Here is a 24478-nt window from a genome sequence, read left to right on the forward strand (position 1 = left end):
TTATCTATCTATCTATCTATCTATCTATCTATCTATCTATCTATCTATCTATCTATCTATCTATCTATCTATCTATCTATCTATCTATCTAGTTTGGGAAAATATTATATTTTTGTTTGTATTTTTTTTTTAGACAAAACATTAAATTAAAGGTAATTGGATGGGATTTCAGAAGAAATCTTCCAAGTGACAGGGAATAAGAATGTAGAAAGATGCGCAAACACATATGTTTACCAAAAATTTGTCAGTGGTTGAGGGCAAGAGGACCTGAACTGACCCAGTGAGGAATATGGAGCTCACATCTCTTATCTCTTTACATGACTGGACCTGACACTTAGCAATATCTTAACAGTTCATGCAGTCAAGTAAACAGGATTTAAAAGGTCAGTTCAGGGGCGAGGGCTATTGAACTCTCACCTCATATTACATGCACCGAAAACAATTCAAAGGACTACTTCAGCTTTTAAAGTCTTCATGTTGTACTGTACATCTGATAAAAACACAGCCTATTGTATGTTTGAATTGCAAAGCATGCTTCACAAAAGCATGTGACACCTTTTGCAACATTACGGCATTATCAAGACCATGATGATATAATATCAAACTGTTCATTCAAATTTGAGACAGGTGTGGTGCAACGTGCAGAAACACACCATTTAGGACATCATTTAATTATGAAACAGATTCTAAACATTAGGTGACAAAACATTATGAATTCGATTAATAAAACTAAAAATTTAAAATATTTGAAACATGCAATGACTATACAGTACGCAAATATTCATGTCCTTAATCGGCCCTGTAACTGTTTCCAATTTAGTTTGAAGTCCATAAGCCTCAAAAATAATGGATTCTCTGAAAGGGAAATCCCTGCAAACAGATTTTTAAAAAGCTTAGTGTAAACTTGCTTGATGCTAAGGCAGGCCTAATGTACGTTGTATAAGAAGCCATACAATAAATGTAATGAACTGAACATATAGGGCATTATTTGCGAGAGGACACAGGGTTAAATGCTGCAAAAGGCAATGAAGGTATGGACCCTCAGGATTATACATGCAAATATTACCACTGGGGATTTACATACATCCAGCTTCTTGCAGCTCATAAATGCCATAATATTCAAATAATCCGCTCTTCCTGGAACAACTGTTGATCTACAAAAAGAAAGCTTAGTGTTTCAAACGAGTGGTTTAATCCGAACGTCATGAGGACAAGAAAATATACAACAGAACTTTCTTAATCAGGGGAAAATGTCAGCAATAGGCAGCTTTATATACAATATACAATGTTTTTGTAAGAGTCATCACAGGACAAACTGGAAAGACAAGAGCATCACTCACTACTCACACACTACATCATTTGAAAAGGAGAGAGAAAAAGAGAGACAGAAAAAGAAAGGATTGTAGTTATTATCCTTTAAAAAATTTACCATATAGGCTAAGAATAGTTTAAGCCAAAACATCAGAGTTGCTCTAGTTAGGCCTATTTTTTTTAGCACAATAAACTATATATTTATGTGAAAGTAAAGACATTACAGATATTTATACAAATGTGGTGCATTAATAATACAGAATGGTTGTTAATATTTTACCTAGAAAATTCAGCTTTATATCGAGGGTGTCTTTGTTTGAAAAGGACCATTATTTCTGGACAATGATTAGCCTAAATTACCCAATTTATTTACACATATTACACAAACATGATGCCAAAAATTAGTTCCTCTTGCTCCTCGTTTCTAGCCGGTAGAAATGAATGCGACATTACGCATAAAAAAAGTCACGTGTAATACACAATGTATTACACACAAAATTACAAACGCGTGATATCTAATATTCATAAACATCACTTTACGTGCACTGACCAACAATAACTGATAGGTTAAATAAGAATTCGCCGGCTGTTTAAGCAAGCTCTTCATAGTTCAGACAGTTGTTGTGGTTAACAATCTGGGATTTTACTCGGTCATCGGGTTCAAATATGTACCCAAAACACAAAAGACTGCTCCGATCTCAGCGGCTTTTTCTGGCCGAGGAGATTTTAGTGGACGACATGATCATACAGTATTTATACCAGGAGGAGATCTTAACGGAGAGTCATTTAGAGGAGATTAGGTCGGAGTCGTCTAACAGGAAAAAAACGCTCAAGCTGCTGGATGTTCTGCCCACGCGGGGTTCGCACGCCTTCCATCACTTTATTCAGTCATTAGAGAAAGATTTTCCCTGGATCAAGGACAAATTACTGGGACTGTGTGCTGAAGACAGCGAGCCTCCTCTTCCGTCCTTCTCAGGTGAGTCCCGCGGGCGGCGAGTGCGCGCGAGCGTTCTTGTGTTCCTTTGAGCGAAATCTGACACACAACACCCCTTTGGGCTAACCTTACAAAAACGCAAGTAAGCACAAATGCCCTAAATGTCCTAATTTTGGATAGCTAAGCGTATGTGTGTGGGGGTCCCCCACGAAATAAAGTGAAATTAAAATTAAAACATGTATGAACGTTTTGTGTGAGGTTTAGGGAATAGAAAACACAATTTTCTGACTAAATTAATAAATAAAGAAAATAAAAATCATCATTTCCATGTTTTATGGGGACATTCCATAGGCTGCTGGTTTATATACACTGTCCAAACTATATTTTCCATCCCCTGACCCTAACCGTACCCCTAAACGTACCCCTCACACAAAACTTTCTTCTGCTTTAGATTTTCTAAAAAGATAATTCTGTATGGTTTATAAGCTTGCTTTATCACGGGGACCAAAAATGTCCCCACAAGGTCAAAATTTACTGGTATAAGGAGACATTTGATCCTAATAGCTAGGTACACACAAACACATGTGTGTGAACCTTATTGTTAACATAAGAGTGGGTGTGTCCATTTGTAACTTATTGTGTGTGGTTTTTTTTTTTGTTTTATTTAGGTAGGAAAATAAAAAAAAATTTGTTGTTTTTTTTTCTAAAAAAGAATTGATTTTTTTTGCTAGTGTTTGTTATAATTAAAACAAAAACATTGATTTGTTGCTCAAATCGTTTTACCGTATAGCCTACTGATCTTTAGTGTTACTCTTCTATTAATTTATCTATAGTTCCTGATGAATTGGAAGTCTTGCACATTCACAGAAAAACAGTTTACATTACTTCTGTCTTGCTTGTACTGTTTGGACAAATGTCTCCAGGCACTGAGCACGACATGTCTCACATGTGTGTGAGAACACTGATATATAATATAAAAATACATGTCATTTCATATTTCATTATATAGTTATTCTTTCACTAATATGAAATATAAACAAATAAAGATATAAAGAAATATAACAACATAACACATCATTAACTAAAACATATATAAATGTATTTTATTAGTAACATTATTTCTAAGCCATTTCAAGGCAGCAGTTGCACTACATGTAAAGCTTTTTGTAGTCAGACGTGTTTCTGTTCCCTCATATTCCCTCTCAGTTTCACCTGATATCACTCTCTGTCTCATAATGAAAACCATTCTTCTTTTAATTGAGGTCAAGCCATTACATCTCCTGTTTCAGACCGGAGGGGTTAAATAACTAGTGCTTCCTCTTATCCCTTACACTAAACCCTCTGTTACTAATTCTAGCAGAGAACCTACAGCAAATGCATTTAAAGCATTGCAAATTTCCATATGATTTGAAAACTAATGTTTTTGCGTATTTACAGTGGAAAGTGTGTGAAATGCCTTATTTACATCCACAACAGTTTGGTTTCAGCTGCACAGATGTTTGTAAAGACGAAGGAGTTCTCTGCGTGCATTGCTTATATTTCAGCTGCTGTTTTGCTGAAAGGCGGCTTATTATCTGCTGTCTGTTGTTTTCCCATGTGAGAATGGGACACCCACTGAAAACCCTATACACTGACACTCCGGATCTCCCTTTTTAGACAGTCAACCAAACCCCAGAACACCTTTGAAAAAACCCCAACCCCTTCCCTCATAGAAAAAAAACAAGACGTAAAAAAAGAAAAACAGAAGGAGAGCAAAGTATAAAAAAGAAAAAAAAAAAGAGCTGAAGTTGTGTTTTGAGTCTCTCAAGGCCAGGCCGGCTTGGTGCGCTGCCCTGGTTTTCCATGAAAGCTGCATTAATTCCTGGCACTAGCTCTGCGGCCCGGCACTCTCGCCAAGCATCCTCCTTTCTAGGAAAAATATAATCAAAGCCGTTTGTTGGCTGCTCTCCCTCTCCTTCCTGTCTCCAGTTACTGAGCTGAAGATTTTATTGACTTACTGTGGTTCAGATGGTAATAAATTGGGGGATGGGGTGGGGTTAGAGAGAAAGCATAAAAGAAACAAAGAGGGAAAAAAAAAAGCATGCTTGCACATTTCTAGGAAGTCGAGGACGAGCGCTACTCTGAGCAAACATTCTTCACACTTAAGTACTCGCTTTAATTTTAAGCTCTTGTTAGCTTAATAGGTTTGAGTCATCAGTGGCCGTTCAGGGACACAAATAATTCTGGTGCTTTGTTCTTTCTTTCCCACATTTTTTCTTTATCAGCTGCTCATATTATTAATATTCATGGCACTATGAATTTGGATCTTAACATCAGTGATGTCATTCCGTTGGCATGGGAACGTGTTTTTCATTCAACTCGCTTTCATTCTCCATCGTTGTGACAGGCCCTCAATCTGCAGTGTCACGGACACATTAATAAACGAGACGCATGTTCTGGTTGAATTTAGCCAAGCACGATCCTTATGAACTTATTAGCTACTTTCGAATCGAGATCAGTCAAATGGGGACACAGTATCCTCTTTTAAAAGTCCATTTGCACACCTGCGAGGCATGTGTATTTGCATGTTTATTTATGAGATGCTCGCTTTAAGGAAAAGGATGCAAATTGTTCCTTAAGCCTTCACTTACGGGTTCCTGGAACTTATCGTACCTGATGCTGTAAGGTTTTGAATTTTAAGTTGTTTACAAGGCTAAATGTTCTGTGGAAGGCCTCTAGACAAATTTATCACAACTGGTTTCCATTATAGCAGAAGTTAGCATGTTAGTGCAGTTGTGAGTCATTGTGGGAGCTTTCCTTTCCAAACTGGCTTGTATGAGACCGTGATCAGATAAAACGCCATGTTTTTTGTAGTTGTAGTTATATATATATATATATATATATATATATATATATATATATATATATATATGCTCACTATTAAACTAACTTCTAACTATAAGCATATCATTATAGCATTGTTTTGCATTCTCTATCTGAAAATATCTAGAAGATATTTTTTGAATGATGAGAAAGTTGAGAAAACACTGGTAACACGTGTCCACCAGACTGGTGCTACCAGTCTTCAGCCTACGATGACTATAGTATCTGTTATTTGCACAGCTGCATTTGCGGTGTGTCTTATATCTTCAGGTCAATTCCTTATACTTTGTTAGTCACCCTCTGTAATACTCAGCAGCTGCCGCTTCATCTCAAAAGCTTTTGCACCGTTCTGTACATGTTTACTTTTACAGTGTATGGCAGTGTCGCCCACGAAGACTATAAAAAGCTTGAGAACTAAAGTAGATATCTAGAGCATAATATTATCTTACGCCATATGGCATACATATGGTAAAACATTCACATACAATCCTGTTTCTGTATTTTGTGTGCTATATGACTGCTGGACGGTATAGTGCAACCAAAATAAAAAAAAATCAGTTGTTTCAAACCTGTATGGTGTTTTTTTTTTTTTTTTTCTCAAGTGGACACAAATATAAGATTTTTTGAAGAATTAAGAGATCTTGAATTCATAGTGAGCAGGTAATGTCAATCTCCCAAAAAAAAAAAAAAAAAAAAAAGTTGTCCATACAAATTATTATTTTTAGAGCCCCTGAATGGTTCAGACTCATAATCTTAATATACACCACCATTCTAAACTTTGGGGTCTTTAAGTATTTTAATGTTTTTGAAAGAAATATCTTACGCTCACCTAGGCTGCATTTATTTGATTACAAATACACTAAAAACAGTAAAATTGTGTAATATTATTACAGTGTAAAATAACTGTTTTCTGTTTAAATGAATTTCATATGTAATTTATTATTGTGATGGCAAAGCTGAATTTTCATCAGCCATTACTCTAGTATTCAGTGCCACACGATCCTTCAGAAATCAATGTAATGTTTATATGAAATAGAAATATACTGTTACAAAAAATATCACTTTTTGATTAATTTAATGCATCCTTGCTGAATAAAAGTATTAAGTTCTAATTTCTAATGCATACGTATATGTTTATGTGTAAATATATATAAAGCTAGACCAGCATCGATCTCTGATATCTTGATTTTTTTATAGCCAAGCATATATATATATATATATATATATATATATATATATATATATATTTATATATATGTATGTATGTATGTATATATATATATATATATATATATATATATTATATATATATATATAGTATATATATATATATAATAACAGTGAACAGAACAGGTCAACTACATAGCAAAAAATAGATTCAATGAGTGGGTCATCATTTTAGGAAGACATGTTTAACCGTTAATGATAAAAACGTATAAGCTAGTTTTATAATAGCGAGCAAGATCACATTAGTGCCGGCTAAGCCAGACTCTTCTCCTCATGCAATTGGCCGTCTCCCGCTTTGCCCACGGAGGGATGGAGGAAGGCACTTATAATTTGCTTTTGAAGCAAGGCAGCACAGTGCTGTTCACTTGTTTTTTGTTGGAACATCACAGTGACTCTCCTCCTCCGTTCCCTCCACCCATCTCTAGTACAGTCTGATTTCCAGGAACGTTGGCTTGAGGAGAGTCTTCCTGTCAGAATGTGGAAGCGGGCTGCAGCGCTCGGGCATTCCAGCTGGCCTCTACACTCGGACTGATTCCTTGATGTGCTGCATCTGTTAGGAATGTTTGTATTGATGAACAGAGATGACACTCTCATATTGTTTGGAGATGATGTTTATCGAGATCAGATGCTGAGCATCCACAGCCAATTTAGCCACACAAGATCATTTTTTTGTTCATGTGCTCAAAGCCTAGGCTTACACATGGGGTCTATTGAGGACAATTAATAGGTCTTAAATTTATGCTTCATTAGAAAATTTTGAGCCACTTCATAACACGAAACCATCTGTCTCAAGTTGCTTGTCTCAGGCAAATCTTTTACAGTTCGACAACAGAGAGATTTAGTGTCTGCCCACATTGCTCCCATTCTGATTTATATGGAGCTGGATTAATGACTTCAAACAAACCACAATAAGTGCTTTTGTGCTGGCCCAGTCAGTTCAGATTTGTACTTTCCCTGCCCATATTTGCACTTAAAAATTAAATACAAAACACAATACAATTTATTGTGCGAGCAGTTTTTTTTTCTTCCCAGAATCACCTTTTTAATTAAACAATTTTTTCTTTACTTAAAAAGTTCTATAATAACTTAAGTTAAAAATGGCAAACTTATTAAACTTACCCTAGAAAGTCTATTTTTTGTGGAAGGGATACTGATCAATGAGTAAGTTATCAGGCACAGAGCTATTAATGCTAATCAAAAACAATCAATTATTATTTTTTAAATTATTGTAATATTTTAATATATAAAAACATGACATATATGTTTTTATATATAATATATATTATATTATAAATATAATTTGTAATATGTATTATATTTATAATTTTGACAAAAATAAAATAGTAAATAAAAATAATTATATAAAATAGAATTTTATATATATATATATATATATATATATATATATATATATATATATATATATATATATATATATATATATATATATATATATACACACACACACATTTGATTTTATATATTATATTATATAATTGTAAAAAATGTAATTTTTGTAATTTTGGTTTTATATGCATTAATTATGTAGATTTTATATCATGTACATTGAAATGTTTTTTAATTAAATATTTATATTATTTATTAATTATATTTATTATTTATTAATTATTTTAATTACAATTATTTTAAAAAATAACAAATTTATTATGTTTTTAATTTACATTAATAGCTCTAGTGTGATAGATGTTGTGTCAGTGGTACTTTCCACAAAGGATATATTTTCTTAGGTAAATTTAACAGTTCATTCCATTCTATTTCTTTAGATGTACAAGAATAAGCCACATATATTTGACATTTCCACTGGAAAGAGGTGTAATCTTATCTTTTAGTCTGCAGTATTTTCAGTTTAGAGCAACTGGAATTCCTTCCTTGGGCAGCAGAATATTGGTCATAAGGAATGAGATGGAACGTTTGAAGCCTGATAAAAACTGGAGTGTACTGAAATCACGTTTTAAATGTACGAAATGTGTGACCTCAGAGGAAGCCAGACCATTTTAATAAAAAAAAAATTTAATGATCAAAAATTATGCTTATATTTATTTGAGGCTGTAATAATAATGAAGTATGTATGCTTATATATATATATATATATATATATATATATATATATATATATATATATTTGAGAGTAATTTGAAGTAATTTGCTGCTTGTTAGCATGATGTCCAGAGCGTGTTTGTCTTCACAAGCACCTGTATTGAGCCTAAATGTCCTCAGTGAACCCTCCCCTTCTGTCTCCATCTCTCTTCAAGAGGAAACAGGACCATTAATGTCACATTGCAATTCTGCAGATTTATGTGACATTACATGTGAAATTCTCCGGTTTATATTGTATATTATAGTGATTTATACGCCTGTGACTTTCCCTCTTTTCAACTTTAGATAAACAAGCCCTGTCCTGTGACGTCACGCTTGTTGAAAAGCAGGGTTTATTGTGAGTTTTCGTGGAATTTTACAGAGATACGACACAGCTTGTTGTTCCCCAGAGGCCATGTGTGGGCGGTTCACTATCACCCTGCCTAAAATTAACACATTCACTTTTCCTAGAGAGACAGAGTTGCCCGTTTTAAGAAATTCACACTCGCTCACCTCTGTATTTTTATTGCCTTTTTTGAAAAAAACATATTCCTGATCCGTCAGATTTAAAGCATCCTCTCACAGGGATGTTTAAGTAATTATGTAAACACTTTCCGCTGTTATACACTCATTCACAGACACAAAAGTGTGATGGATTAGGTTTATAAACTGTACATCAGAGTTACATGTGTCTCCATACGGCCTCTTAAGACTAAGGTACTGTATGTCCCCTCAGATCAAGCCTTCTGCATACTTTACATTCTTAAAGTGCACAATCGGTTCCCTCCAGCAGTCTGGAGTTAAGTGTCCACATGTACGCATGGAAATTGAAGCTGGAATGCTCCATCTTATAAAAAAGAAACAATTCTCAGAAAAGTTGAGCATTTCGCCGAAACCCAGGCAATGTTCTTTGCAGAGCACCCTCTCTGTCTCAGTTCTTTCTGTCATTCTTTTCACTCTATATTCTATTCATTTAACATTTATCTAAAGTATTCATTTTGATTGAAAAATTCAAGTAGAACTATTTTTTACTCTACCAGTTTTTTCTTTTTTGTTTTCATCAACTTGTAATTGTGATTGTGCTATACACATTTTACATTCGTTTGTTGTAACATGAATGACTTATCGATCTTTTAATGCATTCATTTTTAATGTTTTGCACTTTTTAAATCATGTTTAGTGCGAGTTACAGAGGCTGATCACTCAAATTCTACTTTTTTCTTGGCAAACAAAATACTATTATATATTTTTGTCAGCAAAATAAAATAAACGGGTGATAAGTATGGCTTGCTGTTGTGTACAATTGCAAAACTGTACACAAAAACTAACATTAAATGTGACCACAGAACTTTTATGAGTCAGATGTTTAATGAAGTGGTCCAAAAACACTCACAAACAATCTGTCTAAAGTATCTCTTTACTGAATTAACTTATTTAATCCGTCATAGTGCACAATCTTAATAGAAAAAACTTGAATAAAAAAAAAGTGCACAATAGAAAAAATATTTTTTATACTTTATCTTTATTCTCTTTGTCTCTGACTGTCTTTTTCCACTTTTCCTTTGTGTACCTCCACCACCATGAGCCATTAATCAGATGATTATGGCTCTGTTGGATCTTTACCAGCTCACCCCTGTTTACTAAACCAGCACTTGAAATCCTCTTTGTGGTGTTTTTTTGCTGTTGATTGGGCCACCTCAATACACTAATCTTCTTTGTCTCTGGAGTCCAGAAGCTTTAAACCTGTGAAGAACTACTGCAAAGTGTCCAAATCCATGGCAGAGAATTACTGCACTTGTATATTTGAGCGCCTGTAACAGTGAAGAGGAATTGAAGTGAATGCTTTCTTCTCCCTTTAAAGCTGAAGTGGGCAATTTCTTCACCTATTAGTGTCGCCAAGCGTAATTGCAAACATGTTTCTGAACAATCTGAATCATTCATAGAAGATTATAGGAGAGACTTTATGAAATGTCCATTGCAAGAGTGTTAGATTCCACTCAGAAGCTATTCAGATGTCCTGCCTTAGAGAGATAGAGTTGTTATTCTCATGGTGTGGCCACTCCTGTCTGTTGACGACAGAAATCAATGGACGTCCTTGATTTTGTGAAGAATTTGGGAACACTCAAAACAAACTCTCAAACCGACCTTTGCTCCATTCATCCCCACTGCTCAAATAAAACACATCTCTATTCTCTTGGGACAAAAACATTTCCCGGGGACAGAAAGATTGGATGTTGATAGAAATTTTGATTGGTTAAATATGTTTCCTAGTCCGTCTCTTCCAATATGATTAAATGGTTGGTTTTGCTTTTTTATATGTTGGCCTATGTATTATTTTAATTGAAAATTAATTTTATGTCTTATATGCACGTTCTCTGTCAGCCCAGTAAATAGGTTTTGACTTACTGATGCTTCATGTAGATTGAGACTTATCACTGCTGGATTGTTGTCAACATCAAATTTTATTCAGCAGTTTTGTTCAGTTGTTGTGTGAGTTATTCAAATAAATATGCTTACATCATATAAGAGAGGTCCCCCGACACCCTCAAACCTCCATTGCTGAGGTCCAAATTACACATGCATGGCTTGTCACCTCAAGCTGTTCAGTTGCAACCTGAGTGCATTAACAAGGTGAAGCATATATATGAATAAAACATGCTGTACCTCATTCTCTTACATTTTTTTGCTTTCAGTGTTTGTTTCTTATTTTCCTGGAATCGTAACAAATGTAATAGTTCTGAGCGATTCTGATTCAGTTTAACAATATATAACTTTACCAAAAAAGCAGATGTCAGAATGCATGTCAAGATCAAGTACGTCTGAGTTAATTCATAATTGCAGTCCGAGTACCCCAACTCTAATATATATTAGAATGTACTCAATTTTGACATGGACTCTGACATTTTGGTCTTTTTTTACATAGTACAGTCGAATCCACATCATGTGTTACATGGAGGATAGAAAAAGGTTACATAAAATTAAGATTACAAGATATTAATAAACGTCTTAAACTCAGTTGGTTAAGACCTCGGACTTGACAAGGTGGACTGGAAATATATACCTACTATTTTTGGTAATATATTTTAATGTTTTATAAATACAACATATAGTGTCAGTCTTTTTCACAGATTAAAAGAAAATTGAAAATCAGTTCAAAGCACCCATTTGTTTGTGAATTGGACTACACTGGTCATGCTGAATGTTAGCTGATGCATGCAACCAAAACGGACAACACAATAGGAGATGTAAAAGAACCCTTAACAGAACTGAATGTCACGGAAATCACAAAAAATGGAACCAGTTCTGAATGCAAACAATTGCACGATTCCCAGCCCAATTTCCTTACCATATGTATTGTGCTGTAATTATTTCAATGAGATGTGCTTGTGTTACACAGTAAGCGACTTACTTCTAAAATCATACATTGTTTCTTTGTTTTCAGTTCAGTGTGGTGTTCCTGACCACATCCTTCCGACTGTTCCAACCTCGCAGCATCTGAACCGCTTGGCCGCTCATCTCAGTTCAGAGTGGAAGTCTGTGCTGCTGGACTTGGGTCTGACCTCAGCGGATCTGTACCGGTGCTGCGCCGACCACCCCCTCGCGGTTCAGAGTCAGGTGCTCGCTGGGCTGGTGATGTGGACGCAGAGGAACGGAAGAGAAGCCACAGTGCGGCTGCTGCTCCAGAGCCTGCAGGCCGCAGACATCCCGCCATCTGTCCTCCAACAGGTGTTTGTGTGACATAACAAGTTGTGTTTTTCTGGACTTCATACTGCTCTTGAGCTGTGGAAAACACGACAGACACTGAAGGAGGAGAAACAGACAGTCATTGCGTGACTTTTTGTATTTTGTTACAGGAATGTACTGAAACTTCATTATACATGTAATATGGCTAGGAAAATTATGAAATTGATCATGTCATACTGTTTTTATGCCTTTTAATATTAAAATATTTTTTTTTCTTAATTATGCTTCCGAAATATATTTTTTGTATTGCCCTTAAAAGTGTCAATTTTTATACCCTTAAATACATTTTACATCTATTTTTTGGAATGTAAATTGCCTTGTTACTTTAACATAACATTATGGTAAGAGAACAACTGTTTAAATAAAGGTTTAATAAAAAATAAATAGAATCTATGTAATCTGAATGTAGAGAGAATAAATGCTTAGTAAAAACTTTAATCAATAATATATTTTTTTGACTGCATAACAGAGCTGTTATTGATGGTAACAGGTAACACTGACTTTTTTTCACATCACTATATACATATTTAAATCTGTATTTCTAACCATTTATTTCTAATCTATAATGTATGTTCTGGGGACTGGTTACTGATTCTTTTTTCATACTTTTAAAACACATTTTTATGCTGCCCACTTATACATAAAATACATTTCTAAAAAAATATATTTCATGTAGTTAGTGCATGTATAATAATTATACGAGAACTGAAACATTACACAATTGTTTGCTGAAATGCTGTTTTGAACATAATCTTAGGCTTCTACATCTGGTCTGCTCTCTATTGTTTTTCTCTCCATCTGTCACTTGTTTTTATTCAGTGCTGTTTATTCAAAGCTCAATCAATATTTACAGATCAGTGTTTGTAATATGACAGGTCATTTCCTAATCTCTCACTTATTAATCAGAGTCTGTGTGTGTGTGTGTGTGTGTAATACATGCCATCGTTCGTAAACATTTGCACGCTTCAGTTTCTCTGCTGTGTGTACCCGCTCCCTCACAAGGCAGATGCGTGAGCATGTTTGTTTGTGTCACTCAGGTTTTTGTTTTCTGCTTTGTCTCCCAGGTGTTAGTGCCACGTTATGAGACTTTGAATGCTTTCCTAGAATCTGAGCGTGAAAGAGTTTACGCTGATGTATAATTGACTTACCTAGTTAAATATAAATGGCCATCAACAGCCCCATTGTCCCTGAGGTGGTCCAATAATGCCATGTTGCACTGTTCAGAATCAGAATCAGAATTAGAAAGAGCTTTATTGCCAAGTATGTTTACTCCTATGGTTTCTGGGCCCCCTGAACAGCATATTGACTCGGGCCCAATGTACAACAAATATTTAAATGAAATACACAATAAACAATTAGACAATAGATGGCTTTTGTGTGTACTGGTAAGTTATGTAAAAATGCAAGGAAATGTGAATAAGAAGTATGGTGTTTTAAATAAATAAATGTATAGTGTTGTGTATTACACGTTTATTGCCAAGTTAAACTGCTCATAAGATGGATTATATGAGGGAAGAAGAAACTGTTGCTGTTCTGGTGCTCAGTGCTCTGTAGCGCTGACCAGATGGCAAAAGTTCAGAGAGGCCTGGGCTGGGTGTGAGGGGTCCAGAATGATTTTGCCAGCCCTTTTACACACTCTGGATGAGTGCAGTTCTTGGAGAGTGGGGAGGGTTGATCGTTTGTGATGAATGTTCATCTTCTTCTGATGAGAGAAACATTCATAATGTATATACGTCCCCTGTGGAGTTTTTCTTTTCTGAATAACTGACTGTCTCGCTAAATGTGCACAAACACAGAGCTATCTGACACACACACACACACACACACACACACACACACACACACACGCACACACACACACACACACACACACACACACACAACACACACACACACACCACACACACACACACACACACACACACACACAGGCCCTCTGTCCTTTGAGTTCCCTAATTCCAGGGAAGCGTTTGAAATTCAGCTTAGTGTACGTTTTTTGTTCCGGTGTTTCTCAGAAATGTGCAGAGCCTTCAGTTGGGACGGTTGAATTCATACCCATTAAATGATGTGTGTGCGGTCCAGTGGTTCAGAAAAATCACGTGTGGGGCCAAAAAACGCATCAGCGCCCGTAAAAAGCATCTCCTTCGAAGATAAAAATGCCTCCAAGGGATAACAGCGTGTTTGTTCTAGATTTAAAGGTGGCTGAAGGCAAAGCCTTAAAGCAGTTCTTTAGCGAACGATATGTCTTACTCCACTGAATTATAGCGGTGGTCACCCGCCTTCCCCTGAACTCTAGAGGAAATATATACTTGAGGGTTGCTGTAAATGTTGTGGCGGGGTTCTCAGCTCAGGTTGCTATGGAGACCGGTTTTGGATGGTGTGGCATTCTATACCCTGTGGGCTCTTGATGGGTTGGTCTGCGTATTTGTTCCTCTTTTGGTTTCAGCAAATGAATATCTGGATAGAAAGGCTGAGACAGGAATGGTTTTTACACATGCTGAGTTATGACATAAAATGCAATTATCTTTATCCTGCATTCAGATTGATATGAATAATGTTAGTGATTTAACTCATTTAGTGGCATGAGTGATAATTAGCTGTGAATATTAACCAGTTGCTGGAGTTTTCTTTACATGCTGGAACAAGATGTGTGTGAATCAAGGTAGTAGCCCTATAAAGGAAATGTTAAATGTGAAATCCCCCAGAACAGCAGTGAGTGAAAAGGTGCGCATGCTAGTTAGCCTTGAGGTCAAATATATGCTATAAGGAAGTCCATTTCTGCCTACATTTACAGTACATTCATGCATTTGGCAGACGCTTTTATCCAAAGCAAGTTTCACTGCATTCAAGGTACACTTTTTATCAGTTTTTGTGTTCCCTGCATCAAACCCTTGGCTTTACTAGTGCAGTGTTCTATTGTTTGAGCTACAGGATGGCCTCGGGGTGATAAAACATTGTGAGATAAAGTTTGAATAAAGTCAGTATATAGATGTAGTAAAAAGTGAAAAGTCACACTTTTGAGATATAAAGTGTAGTTACAACTACAAGATATAAAGCCTGTAAAGATATCGATTGGGACAAAAGGTCATAAAAGTGACTACTGAGATGTAAGTCATTTTGTGAAATATAAAGTTGCAGTTATGAGAAACAAAGGCATATGTGTGAGGTAGTCATTGTGAGATGTAAAATTACTTTTGTGAGATACTATCAATTATGAAAAACTAAGTCGCAATTGTGAGATATAAAGTTATTTTGCATAGTTTTTATTACAAGAAAATCACACAGTTGTAAGATTAAAAGTCACAGTTACGAGAAACAAAGTTGCATTCGTGAAATATAAAGCCAGAATTGTTAGATGTAAAGGCATCAGAGTAACAAAGTTGCAATTGTGAGATACAGTCGCAGATGTGAGATATAAAGTCTCACTTGCGAGATTCAGCATCGCATTGGCAAGATATGAAGTCATTTTGTAAGATATACTGTAAAGTAATTACAGGAAACTTAAGGCACCATATATGTGATATATAATTTTACAATTGTGAGATATAAAGTTACATTCTGAGATTTAAAGTCGCAGGTATGAGAAAGAAAAATTTAAAGTCACAATTACAAGATATAAAAATGCAACTATACAAGAAATAATTACAATTTAATTTTTGAGAAGAAGTTGCAAAGAGTTTATTTATTTCATAATCATGGTGAACCAATCATGGTTCACATCTGTGATGTAAACTGAAGTCTATTGACTACTTAAAAAAGGAGCTTCTGTATGTCCGACCCAAACTTCCTGTTTCAATAGAAAATACATCAACACAAGATTAAAAAACTGCTCATTTCATAGGTTCTAGAAAGCAGTATTTAGTCATTCACAAAGCCCTTGGCTTTAACGTTTAAAAGTGAATTTGTGGAAGTGCTTCAGCAGTAAATTATATGTGATATAATAGGAATTAAGAGGTCGGGAAGAACATTTAAACCTGTCCATCATCCTTCTCTATTCAAATGTGTACAGTAAATGCACTTTATCAGAGCAAACCATCACGGCTATACACCTTCAAATCCAGATATCTCTCTTATCGTTTCCTGATCCTGTGTTTGCAGGGCTCAATGGTCTATTCATGAATGAAGCATAAAGATTAGTGATAAAGGTCACAGTCTCTCTTCTGTTGTCTGGATCACAGTCTATAGCATCCTCAAGTGACCTTCTGAAGAAGTCTTGCAAGGTATTATCCCTCTTTGTAATGGATTAACAGTCTTCCCATAACACAAGAAAAGCATCAGACTCTTCTAGCAGGTTTAATGCAAAATGTACGGTTTAGCTGATGTTTACTTTTTCAGAAATGCCATTGTCTAACTTGTTTTAAGATATTATGGGTCCCAATCACCTTGAAAATTTTCCAGGTTTCCATATACCTGGAGAATGCTGCCTGGAGGAACACATTTTTAAAGGAGAATAACTAACTTCAGCATTGTATTTCAGATAAACAAGTATGTTAACTTAGCATGTGTCTTAAATATCTGCAAACATATTATCGTATTTTTAATGCTTTAGTAGAGTCAAAATTGCATACAGCACCAGAAAAGCTGCAGGTTTTTGTTGATGAAGGAAAATGAAGTATATATATATATACACAGTGTATATAGTAGCCTATTCCAAAAGTCCATGGATGGTTTTGCTATTTCAGATAGATTTTTGAAGTGTGGATCTGTGTACACTCTAATGGCGAATATCGCACACAATCCATTGCTGCTTTGGCGAAGGATTCGGTTCAGAACCATAAACACGAATAAAAAGGTTTAAAAAACTACAAACATGGCAGATGTGTACGACCGACTGTTAAGTAGAGAGGTTTAGATAACGTGGTTTGAGTTACTAATAATCAATATTTAACCTGGTGAAAACTTTTAAATGCATCATTATGCAAAAAATATGAGCAGAGATCTCCGCATAATGATCCATGGCTTGCAGATCAACATGCTACTTCTTTTCTCTCCAATCCACCTTATTTTTCCCGTAAGAGTGGGTGCATTTGTCAATTTTATGGGTCTGGCTTCTGGTGTCATCCACTTCCAGCTAGTTTTAGCTGTACAAAACTGTTTGTTTTGCTGCTTGAATGTATTATCTTAATTATGAACACACTGATCTGTATTGCAAACATTTTTACCATTTACTGCACTTTGTTATTCTTCTCGTTATTTCCCTACAGCGGCTAATGAACCGGAAGTCTTGCACATTACCAGAAAATGGCTTACTTTCGCATTGAACAATAAGGTGGATACGGTAGGAAGTTAAATTTAATGAAATTTGGAGGATGTTAACTGTGACAAGATAAATGACAGGCCTGTTAACAGTGACAGGATGCAAGTAATTATGACGTGGTCCGTTAAAGACTCAATTTTATGACCTTATAGTATGTCCCAAAACTTGCCTACTCTTCTACTACACACTCAAACGTGTGTACTTTTTCTTCACCAAAAGAGTACATACATTAAGGGTGTAGTATAAAGGCAAATTGGGAAGGTTTTTTGTTGTTGTTGTTGTTTTTACCATAGATGGCACAGAATCTAATTTCAGCACTTTTGATGAATGGCTATTTTTGATTTTGTCATTACACCTGACATAATTTATGAGATTTAGTCAGTCAAAAAAGTTTTGCGGTTGACTGATCTAAGTATTGTCTCTGGAAAATAGTTCTTGATCTATGACATTGTGTTGTTGAATATCAAATTTTTTTAGTCTTTTTGTTAATGAGGGATTTGTGGAGTAAAAGTTATAGTTTCATTAAAACCTATAGGTAAATTGAGTGAAATCATTAAATTTGCTATTATGACATATCTTCAATTAAATGATGGGTAGTTAATTATGTAAATACGCATATGCCTTTATATAGGTCATATATTAATTTTACCTTTCAGAAGAATCTCTTTGAATCTCTCTGTCTGTCATCAGTTATTCAATTACTCAACTAAATTGTCAATATAAAATTTTACATAGAATAGCTAATTTGTTATTTTACATTAATAACTTTTTTTTTTAAATGCTATGGTATTAACACAGATACCACCACTGTATTTTTTTTTTTTAAATGTACATAACAACAGAAAGTACGTCACTGCTACTTATAATCTTTCTGGCTGCCAGTAAGATCAAACACAGCTTGACCAAAATTATGCTGCTCTGTTACATCGTATAGCCTTAAAGCCAGACTAACAGCTGCAGTGAATGAATGCAAGAACAAAGAGCTGTGTCTGAGCTTCAGATTTAGACTGCTGTCCCCCAGTCATCTGACTCTGTGCATTACTGTGGAAATGAGCTCACCCCTGTGTTCGGCAGTGTAGCGTTTTGGGCCACACAGTGTTCATACAGATGTCCGTTTCAGTGACATATAAAGCTCAGGTAAAGGGGAATTCATGTCTTTGTGAGATTGTGTGGTAAAAGAAGGTAATCTGATTGGAAGGTGCGGAGAGACAGTGGAGGTGTGTATGTCTGTAGGTGGAAAATAGGAAAAACATTGTGTTTCTTCTAAATCAGATTGAGTCATAAGGGTCAGTTTTGACAGTTGTGATCTATTTTGTGAATCAACTTGTCTTGCAAAAATAGTACATCCTTATCAGAGCCAAGACATCAGTAAATCATGCCAATATACAACAAACCAGGACTTCCCTATAACATAGAGTACAGTATAGATACACTGTATGCTAAATAAAGTGATAAACAGTCACTGGGATTTGAATGTATTATGCATTCAGCTGTTATGCCCATGTATGGCATGTTAAACAACGAGAATAATCCTCTTGAGATTTATACATAAGCTGTGAGCTCCAAAGCATTGTTTTGAGCCTAAAACACAACAGAGATATTTCTCAGAAATGCATACCGCACTACTTACTGTACATGCAGTAGACTCAATGCTAAACTGTGCATTTTGTAAGCATGTTTTTAATCAGTGGCCTTGTCCTCTTAGGAACCCTCACCAGTACGTCTTCATATTGTGAGTTTTACTCCTGTATTTTATATTATTTCCACATGTAAAAATTTATGAACATGTAAAATTCATACAAACAATGACTTAAATAAAACACTTGAAGGAATAAAGCTATGGTATAACTGTTTAAAGACTGCCATAAAGAATAAATCAATTATATTAAAATAAGGTGTCTGTTAATTATTACCAATTACAAGGCAGAAAGTAGTGAAGCAATTCGTTTTAAAACATAACTAATATTTGAGGAAAAAAAAGCTGTACAAGGACAAAAATGCCATTTTGCCAAAATAATAAATTTTGTTGTTATGTGATTATAAATAATGAAACAGGAAATTACATCACCCCTGGACCCCTGGATAACCTTTATTAGGGTCAAGTCTTTAAAATATCAGATTATCTGGCATTTATAGCAAGGTAGTCAGGTTGTCAAATATTTTAACGTCCAAGAAAACATATTGGCATGATTAAAAAAAAAAAAACATGATATTTTTAATATGCAGTATATCATGTTTTTTTTTTTTTGTATGTATTGTCATATTATGTCATATAAAAAAAAAAGGTAAATATTAATATTCTTCTTATTATTATTATATTACATCATGGTCACTAAAAAAAAATCACAGAAAATCTTGCTGAAATATATATATTTTTTTAAAATCCAATCCAATTAAATCCAACATAAACACAACGAGTATAAAAATTTGGCAGAGTCACTGTTAATTAGATTTTTTAAAATATTGTTTTTCCTCTTTCCAGAGATTATAATTTTTTACAATTCAATTCAATAAATGTTTTTTCCCCATGTTGATCCAGAAAGTCTAACCTCCCTTTCCTTACAGTCGTATTCAAATTCTGATTCCTCCCTTCAATTCACGTCCTGTTATTCTTAAGCTGTAGTTGTTTTTGCTTGCACAGTAATAAGCAGGTGGGGTCTCAACATTCATATCCTTTGCATGTGTGTTTGTGTGTGAGAGAGACACTCAGTGTGAGAGAGCATTTACGCTAGGGGTCAGTGTGGCCACTGTGAGCTCTGGGTGTTTGTGTTTAGGGAACATTGTATATTCCTGTGAGACTGTGTCCAAAAGCCACAACATCTCTGGTTATTGTGTGAATGTGTGTGTGTTTGGCCACTAACTTGCCCCCAAATGACATAGCTGAGAGGTGTCTCTCCATATCCTGCCCATTTCTTTGTCTGTCTAGAGGGGCCTACAATTATGGCTGTCCGGGTACTATAATCCAACCTAGTAAATCATGTTTTACAGCAGCTTAAATAATTTGAATGCTACAGATATGGCATATTTAGTTACACTAGGAAGGGTAGGCTATTGAGAAATATTCACATATTAATATAACATGAATTGAAATTAAAAAGCTTGACATACAAACAAAAGTTCATCAAGACAAACTTTGAATGAAATTCATGTCTAAGGTAATTATGGAAAACCTTTAGTAGATTAGATAGATATATAGATAGATTAAAGCAGCTCTAAAAGTTACTTCTTATCTGTTTGTGCGTCCTGTTATTGACAGTTGTTTATTAGATTTTCGTAGATCTTGGTACACTAAGTGCAGCACGACTGGACACTCTGTACCCACACCCATGTGATCAGACACGCAACACACACAAACACAAGCTGATAATAAAACACCATATGTCCAGAAACAGATTTCAGTGAGCCTGCCCTGGCCTGAGCCACACATTTATGCTGACGTGAGCAGATCCACACGAAGGCAAAAACATTGCATTGATTCTGCAGCTCAGTGGATCTGGGCTTGATGGTAATGCACAATGGTTAACCTTTAGCAGCTATTATTAACTAAAGAAGCAGAAACGGAGTGTGTGAAGGAGTGAACACAGATTGGAGGTTGGAGTGTGAGCAGACAGACTTACATAACACCTTTAACACATCGCCTTATGGCTTAACCAGCGTCACTCTCTCTGTCACTCACTCTCTCTATCACACACATATACTTCTTAAAGAGATAGTTCAACCAAAAAGCAACATTCTGTTATCTATGACCCTCATGTCATTATAAACTCAAATGACTTTCTATCTTCTATGGGAAAAAGGAAACATTTTGAGGAATGTGATTATTGCTCTTTTCCATGTAATTACAATGAATGGGTATCTTCAGAAGACTTGGACTGCAGAGCATGAATATTATTTATGATATTTTTATGGTGCTTTTGCATCTCTTACAAAGTCGGAAAGCTCCAGTCCCTGTTTACTGTAATGGAATGAAAAAGAGCGATGAGCGCATTATTCAAAATTTCACCTTTTTTGCTCCATGGTAAAAGGATGCAAAAGCGATATAAATGCTGTGGAAAAATAGTCAGCATGATAGCTTTGGGTCATTATTTAATGACAATATTCATGAGAGAAGCATGAGTCAGTCAAATCTTTTTAATGAATTCTGCTCATTTGATTCACAAAACTGATGTGAACGATTTATTTACAAATTTCAAGAACTCCTATAAAATTGGTATGTTTCTCAATCAAAATTATCATATGACTTCAGAAGACTTGGAATACAGCTCACAATTATTATACAGATTTGATACGGTTACAGATGATTAATAATGCTTTCACTATAATGATGTGAAAAGAGCTACTAGCACATTATTCGAAATTTTCTCCTTTTGTGCTCCACTGGAAAAAAAAGAAATTCAAACTGATTTGGAACAACCACAAGGGTGAGTAAATAATGACCATATTTTAATTTTTAGGTGAACTGTTTCTTTAAATTCTGCGTGTTAGTCAATTTCCATCACACTAATAGGTTTGGTTTCATGCGGCTAGATTTTGACTTTTTCTCTCTCTCTCTTCTTTTTCTATGAACACTATTGTGCTCAGTGGGAAGTAGATGGAGTGTAACATTCTCTTTTCCCTCCTTAAACACTTTTACTTGCGACCAGCAACAAAAGATGTGTTCCCAGAAGGGCATCTGCCTTCCTGGTAACAGCGTGCACACACACACACACACACACACACAACCTTTATGTGCACACTGAATGAGGGCAGGAGAGTGTCTCCTTTCATGGTCTAAGGAGATGAGAGATGAGAGGAATTTCTTCGGGATTACCTACAGTACAGCAGTCTTCCCAGAATTCCACCCACAAGTAAATGGATTTCTAGGAAGTGGTGATTAGAATGAAGTGGCAGAACGCCAGACAAGTAGGATCACCCATCAGCAGCCACCCCCCATTCTGATATATTCTCTCTCTCTTTCTCTCTCTCTCTTCCCTTCTTCTCTCTGTCTAAATCCTTGCTAACTCAAGGACAGTACTATGAACCTATCATGGTATCATTGTATTATCATCAATATCATCCTGAGGACATTGTCCTAAGACTTCCAACATGCATCGCAGATGATAGTTGAATACAGATAATGCTTGAATGAGAATGTCTGCACACTGCAATCATCAAGAGATTTCTCAGAAATGCCCCGGATCATCATGCCCTAAATCACAATACATGGCATAAATTAGATTAAAATGACACCAGTGTAAAATTATTTATTAGTTTTTAATGATTGTGCCTATAAGTGCCTAAACTGGTTGTTCAAACATTCAAATAAGCAAACAACTGTTCTTCTTTATGTAATCTTAATAGGTTGTAGGTTTATTTTATTTTATTGAAAGAGACTATAATACTCAACAAATTGAAAATTAATGTAAAGCATCAATTTTATTTATTTTATTTTATAATGTACAGTATGGAAAAAGACTGTAAAAATGACCAAATTGCTAATTAATGTGATTTTTGTTTTTCTCATTCACGGCTCATTAATTTTTTTCCTCATTCATGACATTTTATAAACTTCTAATGTTATGTCATATTTTTTCTCCAAAAATGTCAGTGTTGTAACTGACCCACTGTTTCTTTCTGTCTGTGTTTCCCTCTCTCTTTCAGTCTTTCGCTTCAGCTCACCTAGTCACATGAGATTTATTGAGTCTAAATTAGTGTTGGGGAAGCCGGTTTGTTTGCCTTGCAGTTTAGTCTCTCTCTGATTACGGTCTTCACATGCTTTTGGCACTTGTATTTAGTCAGGCAGAAGGAACTGACTCTAAACATTGAACTGAGCCTAACAGAAGCACTACAGTATGGTTCAGTCTAATTTATTACTTAACAAATAGTTTTTATATATCTAATGAAGCATTTAATTTGAAAAATGTTTGGTCACAGATTGTTTAAGGGAATTATAAATACAGTAGTTAAACAGAATACCTTTGCACAGAGCTGTCACCTGTCATGTTAGTCAGGAAGTGAATAGGACACCTGTGTGAACTGTTTAGGCTGTTGGTTTTAAGTCACTTTCTTCGTGAACAAGCTCATTAAAACACACACAGTCCTTCCAACAAAAACAGAACACCTCGTCCTCTGTCGTCATAGGCGCTGCTTATTTAGGCTTATAAAACACATGTACACTCATTCCATAATTATTTTTCAGTTTCCTAAATATTTCCATATTTCTATTCATTCCTGCACATGAATCTTTTCGGGTCTCCTCAGGGACGTGGTGACAGCCTGTGGTGCTCTGTCTGTGAGTCGGATCTGTGAGGGGAGGTTCAGACAAGGATTCTGAGAAATCTTCATACCCCTGAATGTGCAGATAACAAGTATTAACTGGAGCTTATTGGAAGCAGATGCCCTTTTCCCAAAAGCCTCAGCAGGGTTAATTTCTGAGAGTTCAGGACTGCTTGGTTCTCTGCTGTGATCGAGGGGAGCGTTTGTGTGTGTGTGAGTGCAGTGGAGTTTCTGTGAATGAGGCTCGAGTTCCCTGAAAGGCTTGTCGTCAACTGATGCATTTTACTTTCAGACGTGAAACCTGAATCAGTAAATTCATGTAATCATATATACAACATACTGTACTACCAGTAAAAGTCTAGAATATTTAATATTAGATTTTTTATATGTTTTTGAGAGAAGTCTGTTATGTTTTGTATTTAAAAAAAATATTTAAAAATGTAATTTATTCCTGTAATGACAAAGCTGAATTTCCAGCAGCCATTACTTCAGTCTTCAGTGTCACATGATCCTTCAGAAATCTTTCTAATATGCTGATTTGGAGTTCAAGAAATATATTATTAATATACATTTTCAGAACAGGTGTGCTGCTTATTTTTTCTTTTAGAACTGCGATACACCACCATTCAAAAGTTTGGGGTAAGTAAGATTTTAAAAAAAGAAAGAAAGAAATTAATACTTTTATTCAGAAAGGACACAACAGATTGATTGAATATGACAATAAAGACATTTATAATGTTACAAATGATTTTGATTTCAAATAAATGCTGTTGATAGAACCTTCAATTCAT

General features: G+C 35.2%; 1 protein-coding gene across 1 annotated transcript; it reads left to right on the plus strand.

Annotated features, from left to right (window-relative positions):
- Positions 1-1765: 1765 nt before the first annotated feature.
- Positions 1766-12389, plus strand: LOC122140851 (death domain-containing protein CRADD-like). Its single transcript, XM_042746002.1, has 2 exons — positions 1766-2287; positions 11874-12389. Exons 1-2 carry the CDS (start codon positions 1978-1980, stop codon positions 12167-12169), a joined length of 606 nt encoding a protein of 201 aa, XP_042601936.1. The 5' UTR covers positions 1766-1977; the 3' UTR covers positions 12170-12389.
- The last annotated feature ends 12089 nt before the right edge of the window (positions 12390-24478 follow it).

Source organism: Cyprinus carpio, chromosome A4 (assembly GCF_018340385.1).
Source record: "Cyprinus carpio isolate SPL01 chromosome A4, ASM1834038v1, whole genome shotgun sequence".
Taxonomy (NCBI): Eukaryota; Metazoa; Chordata; class Actinopteri; order Cypriniformes; family Cyprinidae; genus Cyprinus; species Cyprinus carpio.